Genomic DNA, 22011 nt, shown 5'->3' on the forward strand with positions numbered 1-22011 from the left:
ATGTGCGATCACTCCGTGTGGTAGTAGGAATCGATCTTCCATGGGATGATGGGAGACCGGAATGCCCGCACGGCGCACAGCACAAGTGTGTTTTAGAGTCTCCTCTGAAGGTCACCGTCTCTGAAGTCTTCCGCTCCACTGGTTCACTCCCCCGCAGTCTCTATGTATGTGCATTCCATCTCATTCCATCATATCTTGAGAGTAATCGGAGCTTATTTTTTAACTCGATTTTGAAGTCACGGTGGAAGTGAATGCAATTTGTGGATTGAGCACCACTGCGGGATCGCTAATATTTACGTAACACCAGATCTGAAGATGAGTCATTGCCATTGCCATCATAAAATCTCAGGCTGAGTTCTCATTTAGACATTATTTAAATAAATTGCCATGTATTTATTTAAATACTTATCATGATGGCGTGTATGAAGTGTGCGCAGCAGATGCCCAAGCGTTTAACCCTTTATTTATGCACCAGTGTTTTTCATATTTATCTCTGCATCAAACTACAGTTTGATGGCCGAAGGCACCTGGCATCAGCGCGGCTGAAGTCCCCCAGACCATCCCAAGGGTTGGTGTGCCCTGCGCCCTACAACTTAACCGAGGAGCTTCATATTTGCACCACGGGTGTAATTGAGTGTCCCGGGGACAGCACTCAAAATAAATGTAAAGATTAGGCTTGTAGAGGCAGAAAGAGAATAAAAGGGTTACAATAGGTAAGGCTCAACAAGAAGGCGTAAAATTGAAACAGATACCAATGATGCACGCACATACTCTGTCGGGAAGACGTGCACGGAAAACTGGTTGAAGAGACATTCTGAGTTCACCAGGGAGCCACTGTTAAGAGTTTTCTTCTTTTATCAAAGAGGCAGCTCTTTCAGCAATCATGTAGACCGTGGACTGAGGATGGCCTGGTGGTAGCGCAGGGAATGCTGAGGCATCTACAACACGAAGGTTTTTAGTGCCATACACCCTGAAATGGGAATCAAGCACTCCACCCTGCTCTTTGGTTCTCATTGAACAAGTACAAGCAGCATGCCACACTAATAGTAATCGGAGAACGTAGGATTAGAATTAGTCCTCAGATCGGGCCTTGAACCGTGTTGTGAGATTTCTAGAGGGGAGGTGCTTGCCTGTCATGAGGTTGTTCTTGATCCAATCAAGAATTTGATCATCACTGATGACTGAAGGACCTGGTACATACTCCTGGCCATCAAGGATAGGTTGCATGGCTTGAGCTGAGAAGAATTCCCTGGTCCGCTTGAAAGCTTCGATGGCTATCATTTGATCGACGGGGTCAGTAAGCCATCCTGGGTCGATCAGAGGGGGGACGGATGCATCATTTGAAGCAATCCTGACAGTTCCACGGGACTGTGGAGCGACCAAAGCTGCCAAAATGGTCACAAACTCCTTTCCGGTAGTCGTACCAGCTAACGCATTTTGAGTAATAAGATTGGAAAAGTCGGCCACAAGCTTGCAGAAACAAAAACGGTTTGTCAGGATGAGATCACAAGAGCGCTCTCTTGTTATTATATACAAGAACTGGTGAACCACTAACACCGGCTGCACTCAAGTATTCGACATGAGGCCAATCGGTAGGATAAGCAGAAAGCGGATGTGAATTTAGTTGCGTCAACTTTGATATGTCGAAGCTTTCGAATGAAATCATGTCTGCAACGTTATTTGTCAGTAGCCCCTGTTGCGAAAGCGTGAAATTCAAGAATTGAGAGGCGAGATAGTCGGGCCGTGTCGCCACGCGAGTCAGCGTTTCAATAGAATGGACCGGGTAAGAAGGCCCAAAGAATATGCTAAATTTTATAAGATTTGAAGAATAACACAGGATTAGTGCAAGACAATGATGTACACTCGAATCCTTGTTAAACGAACTCAACTGATCTTGCATTCCCTGTCCAACATTTGGATTTTCGACGCGTATTGGGATTTGGTTGGCTGTAAGCTGATCCTTAGGCCCGATACCCGCTATGAATCAGCGAATAATATCTCAGTCGGCGTGATGTTTTTAATTTACGTTACTAACTCAGCTGTGATCATTCGACATGACTTACAAACCATAAGTAGTTGGGGGGACTGGAAAGCACCGGCGGAAACGATTACTTCTTTCCTTGCGAGTAGCTTGTCAGCCAAGCCGGTCAATGTGTAAATGAATTCAATTCCTTCCGCTCGTGGCGGCGCGGATTCGTCGAAAGTGATCCTTTTCACCATTGCAGTGGTGTAAACCACCAAATTACTCCGAGAACGTGCGGCAGTAAAGAAGGAGCGCGAGGAAGACCGATGTCCGTTTTGTGGATCAATCGTTGTTGAAGCGTATTGCACTCCACTCAAATTTCCTCCGTTGAAGTCCTGGCTTGTGGGAATACCTTTCTCATTCATGCTGAGTTGCATGTACTTGGAAAAAGGCTGGGCCATGTTGGGGTAGGAGACCTGAACAGGACCGTGAGATTGGGTGAAAGCCAGCTGATCATATTGAGCTCGCGGTGATTCCTGGCGCAAATCATACTGGAAAAAATATATACATATCATTTGTTAATGGCTATCTGAGTATTAAGGCCTGGTTTTAAATTTCACTTCTCAAGAAAACAACTCACCTTAGGAGCGGTGAATGACACGCTCTTTTGATAATCAACAAAGCGCTTTTCGAAGCTCCATTCGGGATCCCCAGTTAGTTCAGCCCATTTGTCTAGAGAGCCTTTGGATGCGCGTTGATAAACCATAAAGTTGCGTGCCGAACTGCCCCCGATAGTTTTTCCCCGAGCGTACCTAACTGTGCGGTTGTTGGCTCCTGACTGTGGTGTGGTGTTGAACCGCCAATCAATTGCATCGTTTATGGCATCATCTGACAATTCATTTACTCATTGATTCTTCAGCTATCTCCCTGGAAACCCTTATTCGAACTGAAGTAGTGCAGTCGAGTAGGAAATCCTTTCTCACCCTGCTTGCTCCCACATCCCAAAGTATCGGCTCCAGGCGTGTCAACAAATGGTTTGTTTGCCGGGGATAGGGCATAATCGATTCCTGCTTCGACAACCGCAACATGGATGTCGGGATCTTCAGATAAACGGGCAGCTAGTTGAAGGATAATTTCAAAATCGCGTGGCCTTCAGTCAGCTTAGCGTCAATAATGAAGCGTGCTATAAAATTTATCAGGACATTTACCAAGGGTCATCCCCGCTGTACCGGCCCCAATAATAATATAATCATAAGTTTTTCCCTCAAAAATAGACCCAAGAACTGGGAGAGTCGGGATGTCAAAGCGCCGATGCTCTTGATGATTACTGGACAGAACATTACCCCCCATGAAGCTCACGAGGAGACAGACGATAAAGAATGAAAATCCCATGTTGGCGATGGGAGACAGGGGTGCGATCCCAGGTAACGGATTTCGGCTGGAAGATAAAGAGAGGCGAAATATTTGAGCAGGTCAGGTGTTATGACTTTACTCGACGGCTGTCTCGCAATCGAAATGAGTCACTGGCTGATATCGATTTTTGATGTGGTACTGGACAAGTTCAAAATAAAAGAAAGAATATGAGATATTTAGATGCCCTCGCTGCAAAACTCCTCTACAGCTTTATATACTGTAAAAATTAACTAGCCATAATAAAATCACGCACTTTTATGGGCCCGTGGGCGAATGATGCGGATTGAATGGCTTCAAGAAGGAGGGAGGCTAGAGACCGAGGTGAGAAAAAAAGCACGAGTCTCGAATAGCGCAGAATGCACAGGCAAGCTGATGGAGCCAAGTCCTCATCGATTCAAAGGTTATAAAAAGGATTGGTAATAATAGGGCGTTCAAGATTGATCTTCAAACCGTAAAAATCAGAAGGTGCACACGCTCCGAAGTTTTAATGCTGTGAAAATTGAGGGTTCTCTCTTGAATTTGGAACATCTCCCCAAACACCGCATTCATAAATCTTATGATTTTTCCAAAAACAGGTTTGAACACCCCTTATTGCAAGGCACTCTCTATCTAGTGCCTTGTGGCCTGATCGTAATGTGAGATCGCAGTGTCCTGACAGGAGGCATTTCTTCCCTCTCCTTACTCTGCGATCGCGTCTCGTCCGGAGCTTTCAAGTTCAGGGCCATCTCCCCCAGAAGTGCGTGCATATTCACCAGATTCTTGAGAGGCACCAGAACTTGTTTCTACTCGATAAAGAGTGGAGGTTTTCATTTTTTTTATTTCGGAATTAGCAGCCGATCGGGCCTGGATGTGTCCTCGCTCACAATCGCTGAAACGTACGCATTCCTCTGTGATTGTCGGACTTTGAGAATGGGGCGGCGCTAACTTAACACACCCTTGGAGTGGTACATAAAACACTGGTTGAACTTGCATTGCGCCGACCGGAGGCGGCCGTTGTCGGCGCCCGCGAGCACAGAGGGCGGAGTTAATTAGGAACTTCAGCTCGACATTTATCCGCTCCTGCTCCAGTTGCTCATTTTTTCCTGTTTTAGCTCAACTTCTGTCTTCCTGGCTGTGTCCATCACATTTATGTACATCGGTCCCTTCGTTGCATGTATAGGTTTCTCCTTCACTTTCATTCAAAGCTCAGTGTTTCCTTTCAGAAATCCATCTCATCAATTGCTATTTGTGCGCATCCTTCGGCTATCAGAAGAGCCCCGCTTTGTTATGTGCCGGTATGTTCTATTGTTAGCCTGTTTGGTGTTGACTGGGGCGGGTTCCGAGTTTTTCCCCTCCGCAGAGGTTGTTCGACAGGAAAGTTGTCTCATATCAGGAGCACCCTGTCCCGAACGGGGCCGAATCCCAAGCCACAGCTGAGAAAATATCTCCCTCACCGGCCATCATGACTGTCAACCACCGACTCCTCGATAACTTGGCCTACGCTGGGGGTATCTCACCATACCAATGCTCCGACGTCTACATGCCTTCGACGACCCCCCCAAGGCTCAATCAACTCGTAATTTTCGTCCACGGTGGAGCGTGGAGAGCAGGTAAATGTCCAGAACTAATTATCCGTCCAAGATAACCCCAGTAATTGTTTGTCATTGTTTTGTTAGGAGATAAAGCAGACACGCACTCTGTCGGCCTGATCAAAAATCTTTCGAGCCAATTCCCCAAAGCAGCAATCTGTTCGGTAAACTATCGTCTATCCATCGGCAAGGTCAACCCGGATAGTGACGTTACGCATCCATCTCATAATGGGGATGTGGCGAGAGCGATCGAACATGTGAACTCGCTCCCTGAGCTCAAGGATATCGACGAAATGTATCTTATCGGCCATTCGGCTGGCGCTTTCATCTGTCTCTCGCTCGCCGGAATCTTCGAGCCTCCGTACCCTGAATTACCTTGTCTTACAACCATCACTTCCAAGAAAATTCACGGCTTGATCCTCGTCGATGGCATCTACGATCTCGTTAAACTGCTTGAGGAATACCCTAGCTACATTGATTTCGTCGCTGGTGCCTTTCGACAAAAAGGGAGCGATCAATTGAAATATTTGAAAGATGCTAGCCCCATCTCTTGGTCGCCATCAGCAGTTGATCCAGACAGTCCACGAATCCTCATCTTACATTCACACGAGGATTCGTTATTGACCATTCGACAATCAGAATTAGCAGCCACTACCTTGAGATCTACACCTTCGCTGGACAATAAGGTAGAAAGCGACTTCGACAGTGTTTCAGGCGACCATCATGACTTACTCGTTTCACCAGCACTAGCAGCTCGAATAAAGACTTTCATAACTGGCAGTGAATAGTGTTGAAACCCTTTGGCAACAGTCCCACTCCCATGATTGATTACTACGTATCTGCATCATATTTGCGTGCCACTTCATAACAAAAATACACTTGCATCAATGTACATATTATGAATGCTGAATCACCAATCTTACAATTTCATGTTAAATGGTGCTGACCTCTAGTCATATTCGCAAAATGGGGATATTCACTCATACTGAACAGAAAAAAAGGAAAACATCGGGAGAGAGGGAATATGGTGGGATTGATGAATTGAAATATGTTTGTATATATATACTTTTAATGAAAAGAAACAAACGAAAACTTGGTCTGATATGATAAGAGACAGGATGTGGGGTGACGACGGAGTTACATAACTGTTCAACTGATATAAAGATACTAATACTGATACTGCAAAGACAGATACAAACTAACCAACTGGGAAGAGTTTTCAGGAAAAATGTCAAAGAATACGGGCGCGGGTTTATTCGTTACAGCTTCAGGGGTGCCCTGAAGGATAGTTACATCCGAGTTTTCCAGGGATAGGAGGTGGTGATAATTTAAATTTGTTGCTTAGGAGGTAGTCTTTTGGCTCGAGCCGTTGAGCGTTTCAAAAACCTAGGAAGTTGGGTAAGATATTCGGAAGACCTGGAGTGAGTGAGGGTGTACTCGGAAAGCGGATTATGTGCATCGAGTTCAGGCTCGTCGTCCAAATGGAGCCAGGCAAAGTCATTCGCTGATTCTTGATCCCACTCGGAGATTCGGGGGGAGAATTCGGTGGGATCATTGCGCAGTGAGGCCGACAAGGAGTGCAAGAAGCATTGGATTGAGTCGTCGACAGAGGTTTCTTCAGGAAGCTTGGGCTCCGGTGAAGCATCATGCTCGTCCGTTCTTGCAGGTGCATGAAAATCGAGGCACTCTTCCGTGCTGCCGACTCTAAGGAGATCTAAGGGTTCCTCCGGCACGCTGGGTAAATGAAGGTCGGGAGACTCTTGCGGTGTGCTGGCTACTGGTGGAACAATGGCTTCCTTGGACCGACTGGCTTCAGGATGATGAAAGGATTGTTCCAATGAGCCGGCTCCAGTAAGATCCAGAGAATCATCCAAGGTACTATCCCCAGGAAAATCAAAGGACTCGTCGGACCTTTCGGTGCCAGGGAGATCAAAGGAGTCATCTGAGATGTCGGCCCCGATAAGATCAAATGGATCACCCGCCAAGCCGGCGTCAATCAGATCAAAGACTTCTTGGAAGCACGAGCGGAGTGGGGCGGTTGAAGAGGGGAGGCCGGACAGTCCTAGGAAGCTGATGCGATGCTCGGTGGGGTTGGAGGTCTGGTCGAGGCGGATATCGGGCTGGTCTATGACAGACGGTTGGCGAGTCGAGGGGATCGCGAAGAAAGAGGGGCCAGGAACAAGCTCTTCTGGTGCCGGAGTGAGTGGGGCTTCGGTCTTCTCGGGGCTGTGGGAATAGATGTATCGGTCCTCGATGAATTCGGCCGTGCTGAAGGTGATTTTCGAGAAGACTGCTGCATATCGTCGTTGTTGTGCGGTGGGCTGAGGCGAGCGTGTGCTTGGAGAGGGGGTAGATAAATCACTGGAGCCTGAACTGGTGGGAGACGAGGAGTGCGAGTCTCGAGAGTCAAGCGTCTTCAAGAAGAGCCAAGGAGCCGAAGTCAGTGAGGAGCTGGACGAAGCGCTCAAGAGATCCGATGTCCTACTCACCGGTTTTCCAGATGGTGGAGTGGTGGGACTAGCAGACAGGGTGCGAGTCTTGAGGGTGCGACGGATGGTAGAGATAAAGCGGTTCCTTTGTTTTGGAGACGGGGTCATGCTGGTGTTGCTAGGCATCTTGGCGAAGATAATAGGAATATATAGTGGGTTTGGGGTGGTTGAACTTGGGCGATAATACAAAACTAACAGAGGACAGAATGGATGCGTTGAGGGGCAGTTGATGTCTTGCTGGAGGGTGAGGCGCTTTTTAAGGGCACTGGGAGTGTGCCATGGGATGTGATGGGCTTTGTAGCTCGGCGACAGCGGATACCGGGTTCAGGACACTGGTCCAGGGCCGAAGGGAAGGGACTCAGGGCCCTGTGGTATGCATACAGCTTTGATCGCCAGGCTGGTCTCTGGCAGGCAGGCACCTTTGTCCTGGGCCCAAGTGAGCATACATAAGCGTGCTGAACATGCAGCGGGCATGCTGTTAGCGGCCTGCAGTGAGGCCATCCAACAGATTAAAGGGTGGCGGCAGATACATATCTCGTAGGAGGCGTTCCGATCGGCTGGGGCCGTGAGCGTGTAGGACCCTCGTAGCTGTTTCCTGGTCGGTCTGAATGGCAATCTCCACCGAACCCTCCAATGTGTCGCTCGTTGGTTGCTCGCATCATCAATGGCAGGCGTTTGAGGCACCCTGCTACGGCGGCGTGATTGGATAGACTCCAGCCGGGCTGGATACATCCATCCATGCGAGTGCTCTGATGTGATATCGGCCTACAAAAAAGGCATGGAGACCAACTCCTTCCGGCTCATTCGGAGATTTCATGGAGGGAAATCGACAGAGCCTTAGGCCGCCTGCAGCACTTGCCACTTTGATGACATCTTCTAATCACTTGAGACACATCGCCCTTTCATGTTTTGATGGGCAAGGATGGCTGCGTAATGGATATGGCCCAGCTACATAGGCAGGAGCTGCCTTTATCCCAGAAGGCTGCAAATGAAACAGGCAAAATAAACGGTGCATGATACCCCCGAATTCAATCTGTGGAGGCAAAACGGGGGTTTATATGGCTGGCTCACGGCCGGGGGGTGTCACTTCACAACAAATTTAACATCAGCTCAGCTCAGCTATAACCCATGACCATCACACCATGGCCATCATCAGTCCCAGTTCCTCAAGCAAGACGACAGATCTATTCAAGGATGGAGAAAACAAGCAAGATTCGACTCGCGCCCTTCCCAAACTCGATCAAGCAATGCTTTTCAAGCAGGTTGGTCTCCGCTTCCTTTTCTGCAGCTTGTTCTCATCGCACTGGGATAACTCATCTGGCGCCGCTTTGTTTTATCCAATCTTATTCTAGCTCAAGCCTCTTACCGTTCCTATCATCGGAATGCTTCCGATCAAAAATCCTGCGCACTCGCTGCAACTTCTCCCAATCATCGCGTCGATCAAGGCCATTGTTCTCAACCACTCTCAGGCCGAACTGATGACGCCCCCGATGATTCACTACATATTTTTTCCAATCGAACAGATCTATCATCAAGTCAACCTCGTAGCCTTGTCAGAATCTTGCCTCAATCAAGTCTTGGAACTATCCTCTCTGCTGGTTCGAGCTGCCAAATTACACGAGCCAAACGCGCTATGGACCTCCAAGGAAACTTTGATCATCAACTGTATCCTACCACTTCTCATCCAAAACACTGGCTCTGACCAATCAAATGAAGAAAAGAAGCCCGAGCTATGGAAACCTGCTCGATCCGACGAGAGTACAAGCTTAGCACTGGACTTGATCACCGCAATTCTTTATCCTCATTGTCCGAATGAATCGAGGCCGTTGTTGAACTTGGATAATCTATATCAAAATCAAACCAACATACCATCTTTATCAGCCTATCTCCTTCGGTTCCTATTCCAGCACCTCGTCGATATCTTAGATACCCTCTATCGGATTTACGCTAGCCCTAAACAATCTCAACCCAGCTTGGACCGAGCCCGAAATACTATTCGGCTGATCAGACTTGGTTTACTTCGATTATCATCCTCCAACATCTCAGCCGGCAATGGGGTCGATATCCTCAGTACCTTCCTGCCTAGTATCACCTCAAAGCTCACTCAACTGGCCTGCCTTCTAGCCCAAAGGCGTCAATCTTCAGAGTTACTCAGCTTGATTCTCCACACCATTGAATGGCTCTTGGTTGAATGTTTGGATGACGAACTACCCGATCTTCAAGAAATCCTTGCTGATCGCCAATTCCATCCGGTCGATTGCGAACCTGTTCCAGACCAGCATTCTCAGTCTGATGTCTATGACCAAGTCCTCGAAATCGCGTCAGATTGGAAACTTGGTCGATCACACTCAACTCCTACTCCAGCACAGGCTGTCACCAAGCCGTCTCCACCAGCGTCTAGCCACGATACCGACAGTAAAGAAATCCTCGTCAAACGAGATCAATCATGGCTAAGGATGACTTCTGCCAAAGTTTCTATTGTCCTGCAGAGACTCTCTCCATTTTTAGAAAATCATTCCAGTCCTATTGTTCGCGAAGCTTGGGCGCACTTTTGCTCTCGTTTGATAGAACGCACAAGCCTAGTATTAAGAATAAGCTCATCGTGTTCTACCGAGAAGAACGAGGACCAGTGTGATCCGAGAGAGAAGGATGGCTTTGGGGTAGTTCTGGAAGCTTTGATCTCCCTCCGCTCTAACCAAAACTTTGACGTGGCTCACGATATGATTTGTTCATCACTAGCCAATGTCACAAGATCAGCTCCACTTGCAAGCGTTCAAGTCATCGTTCAATTCATTCGCGCCAACTTTCACTCGCTGTCAAATCTCTTGGTCAAGCAGGCATCCGGTCAAGATCATGACATCATTCATTTGAGCTCGCGAATTACATCTTCCCTTGATATGATTATCGACATCATGCTTCATCAAACTCACCCGACTCACTTTTATCAATCCTGCTTCAATTTCGTCGACTTGAACGAATTTCAAAACTTGCTTACGTCCACCCTGTGTCGCGTGCATCTCGTGATTCCCAAAATTCTTGATTATCAGCCCGATCAAGCTTTCCCATCAGGAAACTCTTCCTTACTCGATCATCCTCGTCGACAATCGAAGTCTCATCAAAGAAGTCCTGAACCGCTGCCCAGCACATTCCCCAGCCTGTCTGTCAAGAATATTTTCGATCACAAATCCATCAAAGCCCTCGAGGAGCTAGTCCGTGCAATCTCTCGACTCGTATTACATCTGTCCTATTTGACGTCCTGGTCTTCGATCAAAATTTCAGAAATTGTCTATCTCGATCAACTGTTGCAATTGACAAGCACTACAAAAGGCGCAAAACCTTCAGACGTCCAACAAAGCTGCTTACAACTGAATGCTCTATGGGCTCTTGGTGAATCAATCAGGGCTTCAAAATCAATCTCCACCGATGATCGATATCGTGCCAGATTTGGTAAGATTGAAATCTTTTGTCTACAAGGGTTGGAAAAATTGCTCGAAATCTCGGAAAGCTATCGAGTCGAAGGAGGCCAGACTACAGAAGAAGCAAACCATTTATCTTCAGAGATGACAACTATAAACCAAGCTCTAGATAATCTGACAGTGACGAGTTACTTGAAAGGCAACGATCAGCTATTAGAGCTTGAACGTCTCAAACCTACTACTTTATCACGGGGATCGGACGAGTTGATTGCGAATGAGAACTTTCAAGCTTTGAGGACCTCTTTAATCCTTCGACTGATCGCGTCTTTGGCCTATGTTTTCGAAGGAAGTTTCCAGACGAACCTGTCCTGGGTCTTGTACTACGTTCTAGCCCAATTGGGGTCTCCGAATCCATACGTTTACCAACATGCGATGGCCACCGTCAGCGAGCTTGCTTTCTACTGTGGCTACGCCTCGATAGCTAACATGCTTGAAGACAACTCAGATTATCTCACGCACATGGTTTCAAATAAACTATTACCGCATCAATACGACATACAGGCTCCTTTTGTGTTGGAACATCTCATCAGGCTCGTTGGATTGCGCGCTATGCTCCCGCTGGTAGAGCAGATTCTCCTCCATGACTTCTTCGAGCTTTTGGATGACTATCACGGCTACGACTTGATGTGTGAACAGATCACTGGTGTTTTCCGTTGTGTGATGAGCTTGATGAATAAGGAGATAGCTTTTGAGCAAGCCCAACGCAAAGTTGATGCTCCGACCGGAGGAGATAATGGCGCTACCAATCCTGAAAACACTTGTAAATCTGATAACCGAATCGATGAAATTTTTGAGATCGAGCAACAACTTGCGAGTGTTCGCCGGGCCCTCGCTGGGCCTCCTACGGACATGTCAACTGATCTCGAACGATTCAAAACCCTCCAAGCGGCTCGAGCGAAATGGCGCGATTTCCGGAGAGCCCCTCCTGTCAGTCCACCGGAGAAGAATCCACAGCGACCATTTGGAGAGATAGACGAGCACGCCTCGGTGGCCGAATCGGTACCGGATGGGAATGAAAAGGAGTGCCCTCCGCCGCCGCTGACCGGCTACCAAAGAATTGCGGCCGAGCTGATGAGCAAATCTGCGAATTTTCTCACCCATTCATCGACCAATGTCCGACTGAATGTCAGTCTGCTGATCAATGATGCGATTCCGATCCTCGGATCCACCTCCCTCAACCCCCACGAATCATCTCTCTTACCCGTCATCCAACGGTTCTGGACAATCATTCTTAGTCGGTTGGATGACGACCGAACGGCGATCGAGACCTTGAACTTGCTCCAGAGTCTGTGTCAACACGTGGGCGCATTTATGAGCAGACGATTAGTCAACGAGATATGGCCCAGGATCCGCCGTTTGATCGAGTCCACAGAGACGCCGGGACGGGTCCGGCAGGCGGCCATCGATGCCCTTGCCGCGATAGTCTCCTCTGCCGACCACATCAACTGGAAGGAAGACTTCGTCTGGGAAATCATCCAGTCTCTCTTCACTCTTCAAGCCCGATCCAAGTCAAAATCGATCCAAGCTGTCGACCGGATCCTCGATCGGCTGTCTGATAAAGGATTCCGTGGCTCTGTTCTCGTTGCTCGGCGTGCTGCTCTCGGTCTCATTGTCGGCATGGAGTTCATGGCCCCTAAATCAGATTGATTGATCGCCTAATCATATTTTCCAAATCAACAATATCGTAAGTTTTTAGGTCTTTCAGCTTAAACTTATTTATTTGATTTGAGTTTGAATCCAGGAATTGATTCTTTCTTCGCCTTTGGTCTTTCTTAGCTGTGGACAGTAGCTAAGGAAAATCTGACATACCAATCAAAACGTCGTTCTTCTTATTCTTTCACTTCTTCCCCCCCACTTTATCTCTATCTTTTCTCGTTCTTACATATTATATTTCTCCCCCCTTCTTTTTGTGTCGTTCTTCTTTCCAGCATACATGAAAATTTTACATTGATGTTCCCAGACTCCTCAATGTCTTTTTGGTTCATTTGTGCGACGAAGAAAACAAAATAAACCATGCTAAATACATTCTACCTACAAATACCCCTTTACAAGGAAGGTTCTATCCCACTAGATTTCCCGCAAGATTCGGAGCGTGGTGTGAGAAGATAAAGCAAGGTCAAACAAGTAGTTTTTTTTCTTGCAAGATTGGTGATGTAGATCAATCGCAATAAAGAATGTGGTAATTGTATTATTCCAGTTTTCACCTGCAATATACCAGAATGGGGGACTGCAACTCATTGCACCCTATCACAGCCACCAGATGCCGCCTTCAGCTGTACACCAATGGCCTCAGGGAGCATGTGCAATACATGAGCATACGTGTGTACATGGACATGCTGCGTGTTGTCACTCATGTCTAAGATTGGCTAGCAGAGTTTATTTTCACTAGTGGAAGTGTCAGAATTTATATAACCTTGTCAATTTAAGAAAGCAAAGACAGATCAATCTGATTTGATTTAAAGAACTCAAATGAAAGAATGGACAGGGGAAAATGAAGAAAATATGTATTTTATGATAGTTTGAAACAGCTAATTTGATCAACCAAACTTTGAATTAAGATTTCAAAGGCTTGGTAGTTCAACTGAACTTGTACCTTGTGTGCTTTGTCATATTCCTTTATATAATCAAAAAAACAAAATTGCAACTGTGAAAATTGAATCAGAAAAGCTGAGATGAGATAATGAGGGAGAAGAATTAGGATCAATTAATGTGGGAAACCTTCCTTTTAAACAGATCCAATTAAAATGTGGTATGCTCTATTAGCTCAAGTCCCATGGCTTGGTGGAGTTGCCAAGCTAAAAGTTCACGATTGTATTCTCTTGAAATGATATGCTTGTAATTTTCTGTGTGGTATTTAATTGAAAGTGCAAATATATGGTTGAATAAACCCCTGGCATGATTTGAAGAACTCTTCCCATGTCCTCCAGATGTGGCCATATTCCACCAAAGGGTGACAGAGTATTTCTTTATCCAGCCATCCAAGATATACCACAAGATTCTAGAATGATATTTGTGTTTGAATACTTCACTAGCTGTACCTTGCATATCTTTTTCATATTTGGATGTGAATTCTTCAAACAATTGGCAATCTTCAGTTAGTTTTTGAAGTTGATCAGCTTGTTCCTCTGAACAAGGTACAATCTTTCTGATCATCTCAGTATAAAAAAGGAATTCTAAAAAAATGTCTGCATAGGGATTTTCAAGTTTCTTTTGACAGAAAGTTTTGAAATTAATGTTTGTTTTTTCTGTCCAATAGTGGTACCAAATATGATTGTTAGATTTCAAATAGCGCTTTTTTTCTCTCAATTGGCGATCTCTTTCAATCCTAGTAGCTTTTCCCCCTTTAGATTGCGAAACTTGATTCCATCTGCCAAGAGTGGATGCAACTTCACTTTCTTTTATCAAAATGTTTCCTCCATCCTTGACTTCAAGGAGTTTCAAGATTTTTTCTTGATCAAATGCGTTCCCTTCTACCTCATTTCTTCCAACAAATACAGACAAATCAAACTTTAACATTGGAAAGTTGTAAATTTTTTGGCTATCCTCCAATTTGCAGATGAACTCATCAAAGTAACCTTTGGTTTCTGAATGGTGATCATTGTGAATCTTCTGTCTTTCAATTGACAATGCATCAATTGGTGGATTTGGTGTGAGTATTTTTGGCCTATTGTTTCCAGATGAGGCTGAATTATCTTCTTTTCTTGATATTGCCATTATATCCTCAGAATTTTGGGGACTAGAAATCTGAACCAGATTTCTCAATGGTTTTTTTTGTTTCCCTGTTTTTTGATGGGTTTTTATATATTCCATTGGAAGGGTTAAGGCTTTTCCTGCAAAATTGGCAGAAGTTGCTATAGAGGAATGTTTTTTTCTTTTTGAACCTACCAAAGGTTGGTTAGTGATGCTGTTTTCCATGGGTGATTGCATGATGAAGGGATCAGATCTTGAAAATTCACTTTTTTGGGCTACTTGGAGATCACCCCGGACTTCTCTATCAATCAGTGGAGAAGCAGTTGATAAATTATCATCACTTTTTGCTGTAAAGCTTTTGAAAAAAGGGTCACCAAACTGTCCCAAAGATTTATTCCTAAACAAACGATTTTGAAATATTGAACTTGTGGATTCTGGGGATGATCTGGTGACATGATTGTCATTTTCTTGACTTTCTTGCTGCTGTATCTCACCTATGCCACTAACTTCCTTGACATGGTATGAGGCTTGTGGGTGGTTCATTTGATGGTTTGTAATGGCTTTCAAAGAGTGACCATCAAATCCATATGAGCAGGCCAAATCACTGTTCTTAACTTCTTTCAAATTTTTCTCTTTTTGGAGGCTTGGTTCAGATTGAGATTCTGGACTATCCTCTATTGAATGGATGAATTTTTCAATATCTTCATCGAGGAATTGAAAATCATTTTCAAAGGGAAAAAAATTCAGTGGTAAGTGGTAATCTTCACTGGAAGTTGTGGCTGAAAATGGACTCTGGCTCATCAGATTCTCCTCAATCGATGGAACTTCCATTGGCAAATTTTCTGCATCCAATTGAACTTTGTGATGAGGTATTTGATAGTCCATCAAATTCTCTATGTCCCAGTTCTGCAGCTCTTGGTCATAATACGTGGACTCTGGAAAGGTGTGGAGGGACTGTAAATTGAAATCAAATTCTTGGTAATCTGGATGAGATAAATATGTAGGGGGGCTATTCTGAAAAGATGGAGCATTTTGAGATTTGATCAAGCCAGGATCCTTCTCAATTGAATCATAGAGATCATTCCTGGGCTCCAAGAGTTTTTAAAAGTTATTTGGGTTGAAAGAAGCCTTTGAGTGGGCAAGGATGACAGCAAAAACTACCAAAAAACCAAGCAATTGATGATTTGGGTGCCATTCCATGTTTGCTAAGGGGGAGAGAAATTGAACCCCTGGGTTTTTTTTTTTCATTCCCTGCCAGGGAAATTAAAACTAGGAACTGAGAATTTTAACTGGGAAGTATCCAAAAGAATTCAGTGGCAAACTCAAAATCCCTTCTAAACTCACGATTTGTGAGGCCAGCCATTCTGGTTAAAATATAAATATAAATATTAATTTATGGGTCCCCTTCCTGTCTCATAAAAATACTTTACTGATATCAAATTTGAGGCAAGTAACATATGATATGTGCCAGGATTTGTATGTAGTTTTTTTACCAGTGTTGGAATTAACTTGTCTAGCAATATTTTGCATTGTGTAAATTAAATTCTTGTAAATCTCCAAGCAGTTTTTTTTCAAATATTCCTGCACTCTTCTGGGCTTGGATTGCAGAATTTGTTGGGAAAACCATTTGGGATCACCTTCACCATGAAAAAATTGATAGAAATAGGTGTCAGGTGACATTCAGTAACATGTGTTGAAAGTCCAGTGGTAACTCCAACATTAATCCCCTTGGATAAAAATGTCCCCTTTGTATCATCAAGGGGTTCTACCAATTTTCCCTAAGTGTATGGTTGGAGTAAAGGCTGGAGTTAGCTTCAAATTAACTGCCACCTAGGCCCCTCATCTTTTTCATGTTGCCATGTGCTCCTGAGAAATACATTCAAGCCTATCAAGACTAACAAGTTAAAAAACTCCATCACATCTCAATCACACAAACCTTTTTTGTTTTAGTTTACTGATGCTGCCAGTATGTTTTTTCAAACCCTATGTACTTCTGTCCCTCATTCCAAACCAACTCAAACCCATCCTGCAGAGCTTAGGAGAATTGGATGGCCTTAGTTAAAGTATGTAGCCCAGACTTAAAAGGAATGGGGATTGCTTTTTAAGTCACAATTTTCAATGCCTTTCATTTCCAATTTGTCTCCCCCAGAAGTTCAGCCACTGTGTAGACAGTCTCACCTGAATATCTCAAAATTAAGATACCTCCAGCAGTTTTCCTGTTACCTGATAGTTTCAGTGTGAAAATATGTCTCATCCTTCAACTCATTCTATCTATGATGAAGAATCTTATTTTCAAACCTGATGAGTTTGATGCAAAAATCTGAGTGGTATTTTTCAATTGTCAAAGTAAACATAACATGGCCAAGTTCAATGACTGTTTCTATTTTCATTGTCAAAAAACAGTCAAAGTAGCCAAGAAGCAAAGGGTCCCAGATAGAATGCATGAGCCAAGCCTGGGAGAAATGGGAAATAAGACTTGCAAGTTTTTTTTGATTAGTTTCCTCTACAAAATGATGTTTGATGAGCTGGGTGCATACCCAAAATCTGACTCTAAAAATACCCACAGCTTGTTTTTGCTTCTCAGGAAGGTGTTCAAAGTAATATTTCAAAGAATTGCTGGACAGCTGATTCCACTAATCTTTCATCATCTGCTGGAGTAGGTGCTGAGGTACTTAGCATGAATTTGGGAGCTTGAATACTCCTATTCTCATTTTGTTTGGAATCACTTTGGAAATGGGATTTGTGGGACAATTGTAAATGAATTGTTGGCAATCAAGGTGTTGTGAAACACCAAGAGTTATTTGTAAGATCTCAAGACATTAGAACAATGGCTGGCTTGGGTTGTTTTAAAATTAGACTGATGTAGAACAAATGAGTGAGACTGACCCAAGCATTGAATTTGATATAAAGATCTCTATTGTTACATTCAATGCCACTGAACCTGATTTTTGTCTGAAATTTCTTGGTGCAGGTTTTCTGGGGTTGGATGGTGATGATGTTGGGGCTGATTCTGTGGGCTGGGTTGGTATTGTTGGTGGGTGTGCTCAATGGCTTGTTTTTTCTGTGTGTTTCTTCTCTGATTGGGAAGCATGACTCTTGGTTTAGCTGGCTGACATGTGTGGATGGATTGGAGTGTTGTGGCCATATGGTTGGCAATGGCCATAAGGGTGTGGGTGATTTGGGATAGTAGGAGGGTCTACCAGGGGTTTGGTAGTGTTGTTGGTTAGAGCTGAATGGGTTGAACTTGTGGTGGTTTTTGCTTTTGTTATTGTTATTGTTGTTTGAGTTGGTGGTGGTGATACTGCTGCCAAGTGTGTCCATTGATCTCTTCTTGTGATGTGGTTGTTTCTTTCTAAAAGCGCCTCAAATCTGTAATGCATGAGCTGTGAGTCTGGATATCCGTTGTTTGCTCCCGTTGTCCGGATCAATGTCATCACTGACACCACTAAACCAGGCAAATAAACATGGACTTGTTGGGATATCCCCACACATTACTCAGACTCTACATAAATAGGGGGGTTCACATAAGGCTGATTTCAAAAATCAGCCACCAAAACCAGCAGATGCAGCTTTTGAAAATCCTGAGAAAGCAAAAAGGTTTGGCTAATCTGCAATGCATAAACCTTACTCACAGGTGCATGAGCAGACGAAATCAGCATTTATGGTGTTCAAAGTTGGTTTGCATAATTTTATGCATGCATAAATCATAAAATCAAAAAATCTTTTTTGCAGGGTATATGACTGTCTGATTATGTAATAGAAAATTTCCTCACCAAAATATTTTTATGATTTTATGATTTATGCATGCATAAAAATATGCAAACCAACTTTGAACACCATAATTGCTTTTTTTGCAACGTGAACCCCCCTAATAATATCCAGTTGTTCTCATCAGTTGGTTCTCAGTCATCTTACCATTCAAGACCTGGCTACAGGCGGATACAGGAGAAAATCACAGAGATTCAACCAGGTCCCCGGGAATCATCGTTTTTGGAATATGTGCGGATTGGATTTCAATCAACTGGATTCTATATATGTATATTCAGAACATCCTCAAAAACAGGCCAGTTTAGCTATGAGGTAAGTATTGACATATATACGATTTCTGCCTCGAACTTTGTGCATTTTATCTCAAAAAAGGTATCTAAATAAAAACAAAGGGTATGAAACTATTAGAATGGATGATTCACTATTGAAGGACTGGTCAAAGTTTGTGAATGCTTTTTTTAAAAATGGATAGAGCCTTTTATAGGAAGACGATAGAGGTCTCCGAGAAAACTACTCCTCTTGATCGGCTTCCTCCTCCTCGTCCCCGTTCTCCTCCTCCTCATCCTCCTCGTCATCATCATCAACACTAAGATCTTCCCAAGAGCGATAGATAGATTGGAGGTAGACCGAGGCAAGGGGGAGTTTGAACGGGTCGAAGGGAAAGAAGAGATCGATCTTGGACTCAAAGAGGGCCTTATCGACGACCTGTTCGTAGGACGATGAGCCTGGCGGCCGAGGGGGCTGCTGGCTTCTTCCGTCGACCCCTGCGAGCGAGGTCAGGTTGGTGTTCACCGAGCTCGGCGAGCAGGACAACTCCGAGGGCGAGATCGAACCGGTCGAGATCGTCAAACTTGGCAGGCTTAGGATCTTTGATTGCGTCGATGCTTTCTTGTCCGTGCCCTTCCCTGGATTCTTGTTGTTTCTTCTCATGATGTCGTAACAATAGATAAAATTTGTCTCATGTGAGATCTTCGCAAACTGTGTTACAACCGTATCTGCACAAGTCTTCAAAGGGAAGAAAGAAAGAGTTGAGACCAAGTTTGGTGAGAGCACAATAATTGATTCGGAAATAGTGGACTTACTTTGAGGGGATTTAAAGGCGAGATGATAGCTCGTTCTAAGATCTTCAGACCACTTAGCCAACGGTCGTTGAATTTCTTAGGACGAGAGAAATGGATAGAAAGTTCGTTCGCCTCGTCTTGTTCCTCTTCATCATCATCTTCGACCAGGAGATCTTTCCATCTGAAGCAGAAGATATAGAAAATCGCCTGGGCGACCGCATACCAGACCACGTGTTCACTGACGTTCATCTTATTAGCTTGAGCTAAGCCGAATTCCAGTCTGGCACAGAGTAAGGAGACCACGTGGCGAGTGACATGCTTGTCGATATATTTCGCCCGACTGATCAGACTGGCTATATAGCTCACCGCCGCCACTCTCGTAGATACCGTGGTCGAGTTCTTGTCGGTCTCATACAGTCCCGTTTCGACTAGAGTCGCAAGTAACGAATCCGCAAACGTCGAATCCAGGGATGCATACCAGAACAGGATAAACTGGACATGGCGAGTTCGACGGGTACGTAGGATGGACGATTCGAAGTTCGATAGAATAACATCAAACAGCCCTTCTCGCTCCTCCCGCCGCTGGGGATCCTCGACCGCTACCAATGTCTGATCCTTTGACTGCCCTGAGTGCTCATCCGTCTCGGCTGGGGTTGTTGTTGTTGCAGTGGTTGGCTTGAGTGCAACACCCACGCTTATCTGTTGTAGATGGTCAAAGATGCATCGCAACATCCCATCCAGTTTCGCCGCTAATTTCTTGACCTTTCTCACCGAGTTGGGCGAAGGGGCTTTCAAGTTCTTCTCGTTTTCTTCGTCTGATGGACACCCTTCATCGGAAGACAGATCATCGAAGTCTACCTCCTCATCGTCCACGTCCTCCTCATCGGCGTCAGATTCCTGACCATCATCTTCTGTCCATGATTTCTCAAACGCATCCTCGATCGGTTTCCCAAAGATTTCTTCCTCTAACCGCCCTTCTTCATCTTCCCACTCTTCCACTTCCACTTGGATATCAATATCAATCTTCAGACACTTCTTGAGACAAAAGTTAACGATCTTGGCGTTCAGATCGGGGCAATAACTAGCAACCTTCAATAAGTTGCATAGATAGCAGACATGTTCATCAAGGTTGTCGCGTTTCTTGGGGAAATAGAGGGTGAGTATCGGCCAGAGTGTTGCGGGTAGCGTTGGGATTAATCGTAGGATGGATCGAAGTAGGCTGTGGAGCCTGAGATAAATCAGCCTCCGATTGACTGATGAAGGCAAGAGAGCCGAGCGATGTTCCAGAGGGATCGTGTCTGAGGGGTTGGGTGAGAGAAGGTTAAATCAGGAATGTGATCTCATCGGGCGCTGTGTTGACTGAGAGCAAGACTCACTGTAATGGAATCCTTGGACGATATTTTCTAATGTGATTTGAATCCATTCACACCGGGCAGTGACGAGCCCATTGGCGAATCTCGAGAAGGTGTTGGCAAACTGGTCGTCCAAGACGGTCCAGGGTAATCTAAGGACCTTCTCGACGAGGTGTGAGTGGCTCCGATCCAGCTGGGATACCATGGAGGTTAGGGCACTCAGCCAGCCCTGGACCCTCGTCATCGAGACGTTCGGTGGATTGGAGTCCTGCGGTGATTGGGGTGAGATGAGCGGGTCGAATTGGCCAAGTAATTGATCGTAACGCTCAAACTTGCCCTGCCAAGAGAAAAATACACCCAAAGTGTTAGTGATGGGATAAAGTGATTAGGGGAAAATTCATCGACTGACGTTTGCTCGTTCGGTGAATGCAGTATTGATAAAATTCAAGTACATTCCTTGTCTTAGAGTATCTGTGGAAAGACATTGAGGCTAAGTTTTTTTTGTCTGCTTGCTTGTCTCTCCTTCGATACTTACCATTGGCAGACAGATCGAAGAGATCGAAAGAAGGAGGCTCTTCCTGGGTTCTGATCTTCTTGAGAGGGGGGTCATCGTGGTTGAAGGTGATGAAGCTCGACAGGGACTGCTGTTGTTGTTGATGTTGGTTGGTGGTGGTGTCGTCGTAGTTTTCGTCGGCGAACCTTGCCCTTTTTTTCGATTTCGGGTTGACTGGATTGGTGGAGGATGATGCCTGGCTTGAGCTGGGGATGTTTGAGGGGAGCTTGTTCGTCGAGATGATGTTCTTGCTCAAGTCCTGGGGGAGTGTTGTGGTCGTGGGCATGAGTAGGGCCATCTCGCCGCCGGGTCGTTGGTCGTCGTTTTTCGTCGTTTGGCTGAGCTGGCCACCGGGGGCGAGGGCCAGGGGCCTAAGTTGGGACTTGCGACATCCCCTTTGGCCAGCGGGCACACACATATCACAGAGCATATTCACGACCACTCCAACAGATGTCACATGGGCGACGCGAGCTATGTAAATATTTTATGCGAATGATGCTCTGAGTTGGATTTCCCTTTATAACACAAGATCAAAGAGTTAGACGGTCTGTTTCATACGAGTCATCATGAACCCTTGGCCAAGCTTCAGCAGCATAGGATATCCATCTAAGCCGAGTGCTGAGAGCTCGCACTCTGGTATAAGTAAGGTATGAGCATTCGCGTGTGCGACTGCGAGCA

At 45.2% G+C, this 22011-nt stretch overlaps 6 protein-coding genes across 6 annotated transcripts; 2 read left to right on the top strand and 4 right to left on the bottom strand.

The window, feature by feature from the left end:
* Positions 1-498: 498 nt before the first annotated feature.
* Positions 499-813, bottom strand: PtA15_5A452 (uncharacterized protein; the record flags this gene model as incomplete). The annotated part of the gene is made up of 2 exons (XM_053169215.1): positions 499-675; positions 772-813. The coding sequence occupies 2 exons, from the start codon at positions 811-813 to the stop codon at positions 499-501; spliced, it is 219 nt and encodes a 72-aa protein (XP_053020434.1).
* A 24-nt stretch (positions 814-837) lies between these two features.
* Positions 838-3355, bottom strand: PtA15_5A453 (uncharacterized protein; the record flags this gene model as incomplete). The annotated part of the gene is made up of 8 exons (XM_053169216.1): positions 838-1040; positions 1131-1470; positions 1556-1805; positions 1890-1977; positions 2064-2514; positions 2604-2851; positions 2947-3081; positions 3172-3355. 8 exons carry the CDS (start codon positions 3353-3355, stop codon positions 838-840), a joined length of 1899 nt encoding a protein of 632 aa, XP_053020435.1.
* Positions 3356-4817: 1462 nt separating this feature from the next.
* Positions 4818-5732, top strand: PtA15_5A454 (uncharacterized protein; the record flags this gene model as incomplete). The annotated part of the gene is made up of 2 exons (XM_053169217.1): positions 4818-4965; positions 5032-5732. The coding sequence occupies 2 exons, from the start codon at positions 4818-4820 to the stop codon at positions 5730-5732; spliced, it is 849 nt and encodes a 282-aa protein (XP_053020436.1).
* A 540-nt stretch (positions 5733-6272) lies between these two features.
* PtA15_5A455 (uncharacterized protein) lies at positions 6273-7559 on the bottom strand (the record flags this gene model as incomplete). The annotated part of the gene is made up of 2 exons (XM_053169218.1): positions 6273-7358; positions 7434-7559. The coding sequence occupies 2 exons, from the start codon at positions 7557-7559 to the stop codon at positions 6273-6275; spliced, it is 1212 nt and encodes a 403-aa protein (XP_053020437.1).
* Positions 7560-8575: 1016 nt separating this feature from the next.
* On the top strand, positions 8576-12556 carry PtA15_5A456 (uncharacterized protein; the record flags this gene model as incomplete). The annotated part of the gene is made up of 2 exons (XM_053169219.1): positions 8576-8695; positions 8786-12556. The coding sequence occupies 2 exons, from the start codon at positions 8576-8578 to the stop codon at positions 12554-12556; spliced, it is 3891 nt and encodes a 1296-aa protein (XP_053020438.1).
* A 6505-nt stretch (positions 12557-19061) lies between these two features.
* PtA15_5A457 (uncharacterized protein) lies at positions 19062-21763 on the bottom strand (the record flags this gene model as incomplete). The annotated part of the gene is made up of 7 exons (XM_053169220.1): positions 19062-19292; positions 19355-19372; positions 19450-20726; positions 20805-21117; positions 21190-21251; positions 21316-21410; positions 21480-21763. 7 exons carry the CDS (start codon positions 21761-21763, stop codon positions 19062-19064), a joined length of 2280 nt encoding a protein of 759 aa, XP_053020439.1.
* Between the last annotated feature and the right edge of the window lie 248 nt (positions 21764-22011).

The sequence above is a fragment of the Puccinia triticina genome, chromosome 5A (genome assembly GCF_026914185.1).
Source record: "Puccinia triticina chromosome 5A, complete sequence".
Classification (NCBI taxonomy): domain Eukaryota; kingdom Fungi; phylum Basidiomycota; class Pucciniomycetes; order Pucciniales; family Pucciniaceae; genus Puccinia; species Puccinia triticina.